This window comes from Ixodes scapularis, unplaced genomic scaffold, assembly GCF_016920785.2.
Source record: "Ixodes scapularis isolate PalLabHiFi unplaced genomic scaffold, ASM1692078v2 PGA_scaffold12__126_contigs__length_90152505, whole genome shotgun sequence".
Taxonomy (NCBI): Eukaryota; Metazoa; Arthropoda; class Arachnida; order Ixodida; family Ixodidae; genus Ixodes; species Ixodes scapularis.
In genome coordinates this window covers 5,099,508-5,112,419 of record NW_024609838.1, presented here as the reverse complement: position 1 = coordinate 5,112,419, position 12,912 = coordinate 5,099,508, and the positions used below count along the sequence as shown (strand labels likewise).

At 45.0% G+C, this 12,912-nt stretch overlaps 1 protein-coding gene across 3 annotated transcripts in view; it reads left to right on the top strand.

The window, feature by feature from the left end:
• The window catches only part of LOC8040523 (receptor-type tyrosine-protein phosphatase kappa), a 93,318-nt gene that overhangs the window by 56,530 nt on the left and 23,876 nt on the right, over positions 1-12,912 (top strand). The window contains exons 23-34 of one of the 3 annotated variants that reach the window (XM_040211592.3): positions 3,329-3,440; positions 3,733-3,812; positions 8,242-8,417; positions 9,253-9,340; positions 9,417-9,493; positions 9,660-9,696; positions 9,935-10,032; positions 10,127-10,243; positions 10,879-11,027; positions 11,180-11,315; positions 11,465-11,614; positions 12,809-12,908. In XM_040211592.3, coding sequence (XP_040067526.1) covers positions 3,329-3,440; positions 3,733-3,812; positions 8,242-8,417; positions 9,253-9,340; positions 9,417-9,493; positions 9,660-9,696; positions 9,935-10,032; positions 10,127-10,243; positions 10,879-11,027; positions 11,180-11,315; positions 11,465-11,614; positions 12,809-12,908 — 1,320 coding nt within the window. Of the gene's footprint in view, positions 1-3,328; positions 3,441-3,732; positions 3,813-8,241; positions 8,418-9,252; positions 9,341-9,416; positions 9,494-9,659; positions 9,697-9,934; positions 10,033-10,108; positions 10,244-10,878; positions 11,028-11,179; positions 11,316-11,464; positions 11,615-12,808; positions 12,909-12,912 lie in introns of all 3 variants that reach the window. The other 2 variants (XM_029991228.4, XM_040501386.2) reach the window with 2 other exon arrangements.

The window sequence follows — 12,912 nt, the reverse complement described above, 5'->3', positions numbered from 1 at the left end:
ACATAAGTACCAACAACCTAAAGACAGGAAGAAAGCCTTATTACAACACACGTCGAAAAATTCTCGCTTAATTAGCGCACGAAAGGGCTCGCGTCATACCGAAATTACTATCCTTAATATGTAGTCCGTCGTTCAGAAAATTCGTAACATCTCTTATAATAAACAATTTTTAAAAAAAGGTCTTCGCATTGTTTTTACTTGTAGATAGCCCGCACCGCGTAAGATTTCAACTATTGGAGATTCATAGTTAGCGGACCATAGTCCGAAAAACACAGTATCTTTCCTCACGTGCATCCCCAACTTTCGTAGACATCATCCCCTCCGCGCATGCATTAAAATGAGAATTTTAACTGAACAACAACAAACATCGCAGTGTTACCTGGGAATATTTCACATGAGAATCATAAAATATCAGTAAGCAGTAATTAAAGTTCTGAGCGCTTGTAAATTTTATTCCACGGCTGTACAATTTTTTTTATTTTTTTAGTCTTGTGCGAATAGTGGATTTTGAGTTCGAAGCAAATTCGAAGCGAATAGTGGTTTTGGCCGAATATTTTCGAATCGAATATCGAATAGTTTTTCCACGCCTTTCACTACCACAATATAATGCTTAGACAAAACCCCAGTGAAACTTGTGAAGGTTGTTCCACCTGTTCATTTATAAGCCAAGTTTAATCTATCAAATATTTATGAACTGTGACCTCAGAAGGTCTGATGTCTTGGGATGGTAAGTAAACAACAAGTTTGACATAAAATGAATCCAATGGAAATGGATAAACTATACCCAATTGAGTGAATTTACAAATCTTAAATATTTTTTCTTTAATTTCGAGTTAAAAAAGAATGACTCACGCATGATGAACGCAGGTTGTAAGGGCATCTCTGCCCAACATATACTCTTGCAAAACAGTCAGTTTAATTTTAAAACTTTTACTACAATGTAGATACTGTAAAACTCTTAATGTTCACGAGCCCTTAATTTTCGCGAATATCGCGAATTGAAAAATTCGCGAAACTTAAAGGCATGCGAAAATTTTGGTCTTCAAGAATTTCAATGCAGGTATTTGGAATTCGCGAACTTTAGTGGCCGCAATATGTCCTCTGTGACCGATTCGCGAAAAATAGGTGCCCCGAAAATAAAGGGTTTTACAGCATACACATTTACAAAGTTTCCATTTATTTTCATATACAGCCGGCACGCGTGCACCATCCCGCTTTGAATGTATGGTTTTCATCCAAGCACGCAACTGCTTATATTCATACTTTTCCAAATGTTTATCGCGGCGGGTTATTCCGTTGAGTGCGCTTCTTACCGAGCACCGACGTAATGCGGAGAAGCAACACCCGCGGAGCTTGCTTTCGCGGGTTTTGCTTCTCCGCAGTACACCGCGGCTCAGAAAGAAGCGCACTCAACGGGACTAACCCACCGCAGAGCCGTATATGTAGAGAGTTTGGTCAATGGGAGGCGCGGGCAGAGCCAGGGCGTGCGGCAGAGTCGGAAAGAGGGCTTGGCATGCTCTCTTGACCAACCAGAAGCCGAAAAGAATCCCCTAGCGGTGGTAGCAAGAAACAGTTCTGAGCCGATCGATCATCGAAGGTCTATGTTCGTATATGGTTTTAATAAGTGCGTAAGAGTGAAGTGTAGTAACTCTTTGTGGTTGAAAATAGGGTGCACGTGTTGTTTTCATCATGATCATGCAGAAAGATGTAAGAAACGAATGCGCCGCTCAACTCTGTTTTGCGCGGACAGAGTGTGACCGCTCTGACGGCAGATTCCCGGCACTCCGCGTTTGGCGTACGAATTATGTCGATCGTTCCGCTAGTCGCATTCTTCCACCATCATTTTGGATGAGCGTGATTGAAACATCACGTGTACCATATTTTCAGCCATCAAGAGTTACTGCAATGCTGTTATCAGGTTTGTTTCTCGCAACCACCACCAGGGTATTATTTCCGGCTTCTGGTTGGTCACATTCGAATTTCTGAAGACGCCCTGGAACACGCCCAGCCCGCTTTCGGCCAATGACGCCTCCTCATTTGTCTCCTACACTTCCCAACGAATGGCCAAACTCTCTACATATACGGCTCTGACCCACCGCAATGAACACTTCGAAAAAGGCGAATAGTGGAGTTCTTCTCAAAGCGAATATCGAATAGTGTATTATTGGGAACTACTATTCGAAATTTCGAATATTCGCACAACCCTAATTTTTTTTATTTAATTTTACAGGCCACTTTTAAAGAATGATAAATGTCTGCTTTTCTTGACGAAAGATCATAATGTCCCCAAGGACTGTAAGTGCCTGGGTATTATACAACGCGAATCAATTATAATTTGATATTTCCTTGAAAACATTTAATTCCACGGAATGTCCCAGTAAGTTCTCCATAATGAGCTCCCGCCCTTGTATAATGCCCGACGGGCCCTCATGGAAAATAAATGATGATGATGAGGATAGACGTTTTCCTGTTATTGTCCTTGTCAATCACATGGGATCTGTATCTGGTATGCGGCACGAAAAAATAATAAAACATTTCAGCCTGGATTATGCGAGAAAATATAGGTGAGGCAAAACAAGAATGTGTGGCAATCGCACATTTTTTTGTAAACACCTTCCAGCGGCGAGGAGAGATCAAAACAATGTTTTACCGCGTACCAAAAGTGACGACATTCAAGATGGCTGCACCCTTGTTTTCAAGAGGTGTATCTGCCAGTTGCGGAGAAAGAGAGGGGTAAGTTGATCAAAGGGAAGCTGTTGATTGAACCGGTGGGCGCGTAGCTTCCACAGCACTGTCAGCTTAGAGGTGACCGTAGCATAAAGAGCAAGACTGTTGTGCTGAAGTTTCTGCGTCTCCTACAGGAAGCCAAAGCGAGGCACAAATGAATCACGAGTGCTGCGTCATCATCCGGCTGGGAGTCGTGTTCTTGCTGAATGAACACTATACTTTGCTTCAGACGCAGCCGATGATACGAGCTAATGGGTCTAATCAAGCAGTGTCAAAAGCACAAGTCACTAGGCCTTTTTGCTGTTTATGATTTCTTCAGCGATGATAGAACAAGTGTACATGAAGAACATCATCATGGTGCATTTTTGACGCTGTCTGGTCGGTCCATCAGCTCGTAGAGTCGGCTGCGTCTTGACTTAGGCGGCACAAAACGTCTTTAACTGAACACTGGCACAGTTCTCTTGTGAATAGCGTTGCCTACCTGTAAGTGACACAGAAAATTCAGCACTGCAGCCATGCAATCAGGAAGTGCTGGCTACGCGACCTGCCGCAAAGTGGGTTTGACACAGTTAAGCCCGTCCCTTCTCGGTCGACAAGACAGGCTCAGTCGGCAATACAGGCGGGACAGCCGGCATTGGCGTCATCCTGGTGGCGTGCCTGGTGCTTCTGGTGCTGGTGTTTGTGACCACTGCTTTGACCTACTGCTGCCTCAAGTGAGTGCCGAGTCACTTTTGTTGTGCCCTGAAAACCCGGAACGCAAGTTCGTCTGCTTCCAGCACAGGGATTGCGATGATGTCAGAATGCCAAGCTCTCATTGGCTGATCAAAGAAAGAATTGGGGGTAGATTTTAAGGCATCTACCATTGAGGTCTACCCACTACCCTTTCAATCAAAGCTAGGCGTCGTTCTGACATCACCGAAACTCCTGCGCAAGGGGCGGACAAGTTGCTCTCCGCATAGGGTATAGAGTAACCGGACCAACAGGACCCCTTGTCGCGTTTTGCAGGAAGCGTTCTGGGGCGATCTACAGGTCCAACTCGCAGACGGAGATGAGCCTCAAGGATCGTCTGTCACGGCTGTCGAAACGTCTGTATCCTATATACACCTTCCCAGCTCTTAGCGTCGAGACGAAAAATTTTGAATCCCTCGGCTTTTGAAGCATGCGTTGCATCTTCCACAGTCGAGTGTGAACACATCTGTGGAGTGCCTCTTCAGCATTCCGCTGAAGAAGCCAATCACACATGCCCAGAAGGTGTTCCCCCAATACCACCTAGAAAACAATGTCTACGCGTGACGTCAGTTCTAGTTGATCCCCGACGCGCCACCTAGCGGCAAACAATCTAGGTTCAACGAGAGATTCTGCAAACCGACACACGCGTCCGTTTTGGCGTCGCCGTATGCCAGCGTTGCACTCGTGGTGAAACACCGCAAAACGCGTTGTCGACGACGCTGCCGCAAGCTAAGTAGCGCAAGCTGCAGCCCAATTCAAAGGCTTCATTCAGCCTTATCCATCCACCCAGTGATGACGTTTGGGGAAGAAAGCCGTAACCTTGCTTTTTAAGTAATATTGGTTCCACAGCCAAGTAGACAGAAGATGGCAGCACTCAAAAGGCGGTTATTGAACATGGTCTTTGAATCACTTAAAATTCAAAGAAATATCTTGAAAATCCGCTACGTCGCGGTGCCTCCGCTTTGGACACGCTGATGAAAAGGTGCGCAAAATGACCACGTCGCACTTCTGTGCATCATGGTGGATGGAATTTCGGGCGCTCTTTTTGCAATCAACTTCAAAATCGGATTACAGAAAAAAAAAGAAATCACGAAAATTTAAATTGATTTAGCCTATAATCAGAAATGCCCTCAACAATGCCATTACAACATAACTAGAAAAAAAAACATATTTGAAAAAAAAAAAAAATATTTAACGTGTTGTGGCTAATCTTGCCGCGACGGTTAGTTTCTCATATCCGCCGAGCTTGATAAATACATGGTGAAGATTTGGTATTGCGTAACTCTGCAGGGATCGGTTTTAGGTCCACTTTTGTTTTTATTCTACATCAGTGATATAGGCCCTGACATCGTTTTTAATCTTAGGTTATACGCAGACGACTGTTGCTTTATGTAGTACTGTAAATACCCAGGAAGACGCCACTGCTCTACAGGTCGATATTAATAAAATAATCTCTTGGTGCCGCAAACGAAGAATGACACTTAATGTTGCTAAACGCAGTTGTATCCGCTTTAGTAATAAGCGGCTTAACATACATACGGAATTTTATTTAGATACTGAACAGATTGCTCTGGTCACAGATGTGAAATATTTGGGTGTTTTCTTTTCATCTAGTCTAACGTGGAATAGTCATGTTGAAATTGTAACTAGGAAATCCGGTCGTGTACTTAATCTTATCAAAATAAATTTCAGAAACGCTCATAGGGACGTTAAAGAACTCATAGACATGTCAAATGTATGCTGCAGTGATATAGAATCCTGACACTAAAACACTAATTATTAAACTACAGGAGAGGCCAGGCTCTTTAAATCGACCGCAAAATTCGGTTTCTTAACCTATCGCGCTATGACTTTGTGCAGCGTTGCCCACAGATGGTGCATTTTTTTTTTTGCAAAATTTGAAAAAGAGCGAACTTAACTGAGGAAAAAGTAAAGAAAAAAAAAAGGCTTAGCTCCTATGGAAACGCAGCGAAGCCACCGGTCTTCAAACAACACGGCGCCGTTTCACATGGGAGACAAGAGATGGCGCAAGCGGTCGCGACGCCAACTGCCGCCAATGAACAAGCATACGATGCCGAGAGCCGACGTCTTTAGCAGGCAAGGAACTGCAGTTCCTTGTTGTTACCGCACCTGTTCTTGTTTCTGCGACTGTCGCCGCCTGCAGAACGCGCGCCGGTTTTGAGTCGAAAATATCGTCTGCTAAAAAGGCCTGCTCTCGGCGCCGTATGCTCGTTTGTTGGTGGCATTTGTTGCGCCATCTCTTGTTTCCCTTGCGAAACGGCGCCGTGTTGTTTGAAGACCGGTGGCGTCGCTGCGTTTCCATAGGAGCTAAGCCTTTTTCTTTATTTACTTTTTTCTCAGGTAAATTCGCTTTTTGCAAATTTTACAAAAAAAAAAATGCACCGTCTGTGGGCAACGCCGCACAAAGTCGTAGCGTGATAGGTTAAGAAACCGAATTTCGCGGTCGATTTAAAGAGCCTGGCCTCTCTTTGAATCACCCTGTAAAAGCGATTCAGAATCGAGCTGCTCGCTTTGTCACAAACTCTTATTATATTAGTGCCAGCGTTACTGCGTTAAAATAACCTGGTACAGTATAGACCACTTACAACGTAACCGCTTATAGTGCAGGACCGGGTATAACGCGGTTTTTTTAAACCACCGGTTCTCCTCCCATAGAACTCCATGTATTTACATACCGCTTAAAATGCAGGCGCGCGAAGGGAAATACCGGCTACAGTGCGGTTTTTGGCACAGCCCGCCGACCGCGCCGACGACCGGAGCAGCGGGCACGCTTCCCTGTGCGACACCAGATAACGGCGCTGACGGCGCGGGGCGAGGATGTTGCTCGAAGAAGTGGGGAGAAGGGAAGAGAGAGGCTTCAGTCGCCGTAGCGACAGAGGGACGCACGCACGTGTCGTTCACGTGCGTGCGTCCCTCCGCTGCGTTGGAAACAAAGAAACAAACAACCGCACCGACAGACCAATCGCAGATCGAGGAGAAGTGTTCGCGCGCGTTGCGTACCGGTCGCGGGCCGGCTGCTTCTCCGCAAACATGGTGTCGGTTGTGATCGTCGTCGTAGACGGAGTTCATCTCATCGTTCTGCGTAAAAGCGCTATCCTTGACTGAATTTTCGTTGTGTGTCGCTATGATAACCCAGCACGTACTAGAAGGGAAGATCCACCTACTCGTGCAGCGATGTCGTGGCGGCGCTCTCAAGACGGCAGAAACGCCCGTGTCGTCGTGTTTGTTTACTTCCACTACAGTGGTGATTTCTAAGCATTTGTGACCTCAAACATCGCCCGGATTTCTTATTTGGCGCATTTCATGCGTGTGCTAAGGTTCAAGGTATTACTGGCGCGTACAGTATGAAGGATGCGAATTTTCACGCGTTTTCATCTCCGGAGAAAAGTGATTAAAGTTAGCAATCCTGAACGCTCGCAACGTCCGTCCGCAACCCGCGACGCCGTTAAAAGGCTGCGCCAGGCAAAAGCCGCTAATTTCTTTCAAAATGTGTGACACACTTGAGACATAACTGTACTAGTCTGGTGAAATAAAGACTTTCCTCAAACTAAGCTTTATTTTTCATCTAACATAAAATAAAATCTTTTACAAAGGTAAGTTGTCTCATGGCATGTATTTTGGCCTGAAAAATTGATGTTTTGGTTATAACGCGGTACCGCTTATAGTGCGGATTTTCGCGACTCCCGCGACATACGTTATATGCGGTCTACACTGTATGGGACTCTCTCGAATTACGTCGTAGATTATTGAGACGTGTTCGTTTCTAAATCAAATATCACACAAAAGGGTTGGTATCGATAAAAATGAATATTTAAATCCACCTACCTTCATATCCCGTACACTAGACCACTCAAGAAAGATACGCGAAATAACATGCCGCGCATCAGTTTTTAAATCATCCTCCTTTCCCCGCACAATTAATCAATGCAAGAGACTTCCGAGCGCCGTGTCATAGCTTGACATATACTGACAAAGCCTGGCAGATGGCCACGAGAAGCGGCCGCCAAAATGAAAAAGGTGGAGTGGCAGAACACGGATGAGAGTAGAGCCACGTGACTGGCGCCTCGCTGCGGCGAGACGCCGAAACACACCTCTCCCGAACGAACAAGTGTATTTCGGGTTTTCGCCGCTGCAAAAGCTGTGCGCTGAATATCAGGCACCCCGAGGAATGCTCTCTGCTACCAGATCCTCGCTCTCCAAATCTGTGACCGGGCACACTATGGCTCCGTCGTCGAACTGCCAGGCCGTGGTTACTACGCCCGTTGAAAACTGTGAAGGTGCTCTGAAGCAGTATTTTTATGAAAGCGTGCTATGATGGTTTTCTAAGTAGGTTATGCTTTTATTTTTCATGTCTTTGTATAGTAAAAAAATAGTGAAGTGATAATTGATTTCTTTTTGAGTACCATGTCTCGATGATGCAATGTTAGGGAATGTTTTTGTTGCCTACTTTGTGTCCTTCGCTATTTCTATATGTTAATGTGTAACCCCCCCCCCCCCCCCCCCCCCCCTACGAGGATGCCCCATGGGCGAACTGCAGGTAATAAATAAATACAATAAATAAATAAACTCACCCCTTTCGCCAAGAAAATTTCTTCGAATTAAGAGATCAAATATATATTACTTATTGCTGTTTTTTTGTGTTTTTGTTATCTTGTTTATGCTTCTGCCCTTTTCTTAAAAGGGGGGGGGGGGTGGGGGAGGGGAGGAACAGTAGAGGACATAATAAACTGTCAGTGTTTGTTTTCCCTCTTGCTTCTTCTTCAGTGGACGACAACAGCCTTTCGGAGTCCCGCATGACCCTGAACATGGGCAACGGCGATTACTTGGAAATGACGGCGGTCCCGAACAGGGGACTTCCCTCGAAGCCGGTGCCCGTCAAGGAGCTTCAGGAGCACGTCATCCACGCACAGGCACAGGACACGCTCAAGGACGAATACGCGGTAACGCATACCTCGCAACAAAGATTTCCTCTCTCATTTCTGTAGTCTTCAACGTAGTGGGCTAATTTTTACAACAAGATGTGTCGTTATGAACGCACAACAGTCGCAGACAACAGAGTCTACAAAAGGTTCCAGAGTTCGGTCGTGAAACAAAGAAAACAAAAAATCGTCTAAATAAGCTGATGAAAGGAGTGCAGTGAAACGTTTCATAAATATGTCTTTAGGTGATGCATTTACCGGACACGCATCTTCTGAGCGTAGGTTTTCAAAGGAAAAAAAAATTCAGAAAAGAGAAATCTTGGTAGCTCCTATACAACAGGAGAAAAAGAAAACAAGCCGCCAGCTTGTTGCTGCTACTCAGATATAGTATTACACACACTCGGACGTGCTGAATATACTTTGGGGGTATTCATTCCTAATAAGTGTCCGAGGTTTTGTTCCATGTGGTGTCGTATATGTGCAGCAGCATCAACCCGGCGCTTTGCTTCTTTTTTCGTCTTGCACATAGCAAATGACATGTCCTTATTTTCTAGCACTGTTTACAAGAAACCTACTTTTTGCACCGCGTTCATTAGCATGTTTATACATTTTTTTATTTTTCAACCCAATGGAACTTTGGACCTCTCTGGTGAACCTGTCGACTAATTCGGCTTGATTAGAAACGGCATCTGCAGGACGTTAGAGGAACTATGCTTTGTCTGTTTGAGGAATCACTTGTGTGACTCCTCAAGGAGCTGATAATCAGGAGGGCGATGTGGTTTAGGCCAAATGTTTTTCTCCGTAACGTCTTGCGTTCAGGACTTGTGTTTTCTTTTGTTTCGATTCCCACACTTAGACATTGCCAAGGGGACAGCTTCGTCCCTGGGACACTGCCAAGAAACAGGAAAATAAATCCAAGAATCGATACGAAAATATTCTTCCGTGTAAGAATAAATTTCTTCTTTTTCTCTGTTATCTTTTATTGTCTTGCTGGGATGCACATTTTCTTGTGAATTACAGATGACCATTCGCGGGTGATCTTGTCGAAGCTCCCCGATGTCGACCACAGCGATTACATCAATGCTAACTACGTGCCGGTCAGTCCGATTCTTTTGGCCCTTTGACCCGATGTTTGAGCAAGTTATATTTAAAACATAATTTTTAGGTGTCGCACTGGCTTCTGTCCGGTATATGCCACTTTATACTTACGAGATGGAGTAGCATAGTAATTTTGAATTGTGTTTATTTTGTTTCACATTGCAGGGATATAACTGTTCACGTAAATACATCGCAACTCAAGGTTAGTACAATAAATATTTTTTATCAGACATGCATCTTACAAAAAACAACACGAGTTTGTGTTTACACTTGGCACGCTTCAAGAAAAACTATGCATGGTTGTCGGGCAACGGTCGGGTATACAAGTGTATACCGGGATCGTGTTCCTTTTGTTTGTGTCTGGTTGTACACAGAAATCTAGCGGCAGAGCGAAGGAACTATTTCTTCCCTGTGACAAACGCTCATATTGACCCTTTAAGGACCTAAATCGTCTACGGTTCCCGATTTCTGGAGGATGGTTTGGGAAGAAGGTTGCTGCAAGGTTGTGATGCTTAGCAGCCTCAAGGAACAGGAAAAGGCGAGCATTAAGTTTGTTCATTGCGATTCCGAAAGTTTTCGCGACGGATTTTCTTACGACCGTATACCCGAATTAGCGCGACGGTCACTTTCAGACGAAATGCGAGAAGTACTGGCCGGACGCCAGCCAGAAGTACGGCAAGTACACGGTGACCCTGATGAAGACGGACATACAGGTGGATTTCATCGTGCGGGAGTTCCAACTCGCTCTGGTCAGTACCGTTTAATGAAACGCGTCTTCACCTTCTGAACACGTACCTGACCGTGCAGTTCCACCTAAAGGTGCCTGTCATGGATTGAATGCCCAAGCGCTACTGTTTGTTGCACATCGGCAGAGTAGATTTGTTGACTGGGCGCTTAGCATGAACACGCTGTCGAATCGTAACGGCGTTCTTAATATAATTTTTACGGACAAAGATACGGACGCCACCAAGGGTACACATGTGTTTCCGCTCCTGTCTCATATTCGCCGAGGCCTTTCGGTACACGCATTTGTTTTTTGTGTGAATTTGGTCGGATACAAGTTAACAATGTGCCATATAAACATCATCACGTACCAGCGACAGCATCGATTCACTTTCGCGGACCAACCAAGGAAGGCAGTAGCTGTGGGGAGTCATGTGACATCAGCGCGACGTATAAATGGGCAATATCTTCGGTAGCAAACTCGTTGTGCAATGCGGAGGGACAGTGGCTAGCGGTAATTATGTCGTGGAAGGACCTTCTGGCACATTTTTAACTTGCATTTCTGACTATAGTGACGTTGTCGCTCATGCTAAATAATCATGTTGTGGAAGGATAATTATCTAAGTCCTTGTGTTTCGAACTCTCCCTTCCTATCTCGCAGGAGGACGAGTGTCGAACCGTGGTCCAGTTCCACTTCACAACGTGGCCGGACGACGGCGTGCCTCTTTACCCGGACGCCCTGCTGCCGTTTCTGAGAAGGATCTGGGACTTCGAGCCCTGCGATGACCATCCCATCGTGGTTCACTGCAGGTCAGGCTTTTTACTGCACGTCTCAAAAATTGTAAAGTGTCAAGATTTAACATGTTTGGTGCCTTCTAGTACAACACTCCTTAAGGTCTGCCTTTACAAATAAATTATGAATGTTCTTATTCCTTTTTGTGTGTGTCTGTGTGTGTGGACAGTGGAGGCATCGGTAGGACAGGTACTTTGATCCTGATAGACAGCATGCTGGCGCAAGCTGAAGCTGAAGGCGAAGTAAACCTTATCGGCCAGCTTCACCATATGCGCCAGAACAGGATCAACCTCGTGGAATCGCTGGTAAGTTCGCCCTTTACAGCAGGATGCTTGGCGTGTATTAGTCAGTTCACCGTGTGCGTGTATACTGTAAATCTTACCGCCAACCTTTCATCCGTAAATGGTCTATGCGCTCACAAATATTTGGTAACGGACCGGCTTTGGTCGTGCAGGAGCAGTACGTGTTTGCGTACATGGCTCTGGTGGAGATCCTCTGTTTCAAGAGCCACAAGCTCGCGGTCAAAGACTTTGTCAGCTCGTACCACAAGCTCAAGTCCAAAGCCCCGGGTTCGAAGAAAAGCATCCTTGACCTGGAGATGGAGGTGGGCCTCACACCTCCTGGTTCAATAGCGACCAGATATCTTCAGAGATCTGTCCGACTCTTTATTTCGCTATGATGCGGACGTATTCTTAGAATGGCCGCCCTCTGAAGACGTTATCCTCGCTTGCTCCATGCCGTCAGTTCCAACCAAGGAAGCGCCATCAGAGGTTATTAATGCAAAGCTGCCCAACATGAATTCAAATGTTCTTTATTTACAATTCCTAAGTAAACTCCTAGATAAACGTAGCTCCGCGCCGGCGGTCCTGCTCCGCCGTGGTCAAAGCGCGCAACTATGAAGTGCGCAGCCGTGCATTATTCGCATGACGGAGGTGAACCCAAGAATCGAAGCTTGTTCTTGCAATGTAATTGTAACAGTGCTGCGCTTCATTTTGTCTGCTCGCACCACTCTTCCTTCTGTGCTACGCAAGGGAAGCGAGGTGGTACAGTTGTACGCGTTGGCCACCGGGAGCGGGACCGCTGACGCGGAGATGAGCTTCGATGGCAAACTCAAACTTAAAGACGCGTTCAAATTCAAAAGTAGTAAACTAGGCCAGTTGGAAATAATTAAACATGGTTGATGAAAATCAACTTAAAAAAAAAAGAGGACAGAGGAAAAAACAAACAGAACAGGACGGCCCGTCAGCCTCGTCCTATCGTGTTGGTTCCTTCCTTCATCCCCATTTTTTGAAGCTGAATTTTATGAAGCATGTTTTCAAAGTTAGTGTTTTTTTTCTGGAACGTAGCGAAATGATTTTCGTGCCTTATATTTTGGTAATGTGGACTGATCTAGTGAGTTTCTATTATGACATCAAACTTTCTAATTCGTACAATACATTTTAAGTTACTAAATAAAAACTTAATTGATCAAAACAAATTAAGATTTTAATTATAGCGGAAGGTATTTTTAATATGCCTTTTGGCATAGACCAATATGATTTCACCTTTTCTCTATGCGATGCATACTTTTCGCAGGAACGATATGGCCAGTGTTCTTTGAAACACGAATTTTGATTGGGCTAGTTGCTTCATACTTGTCCTTATTAAAATAGCGCAAACTGGACAATGACCTCGAAACACCCTCAATATTTTACAAAAAAAAAAAAAAAACAACACCAAACAATAAAATTTTGTTTAAAGCATATAGATTTTTAAGATCGTATGATCCTTTTTAAGATCCTTTACCGCATCTCCGAAGGAACTGGCCAGAGCATGCTTTGCTTTGGGCGACCAAGACTACAAGAGAGCCACGGATCCCAGGAACGCGTCTAAAAACCGATCTCCAAACATCCTTGCCGGTAC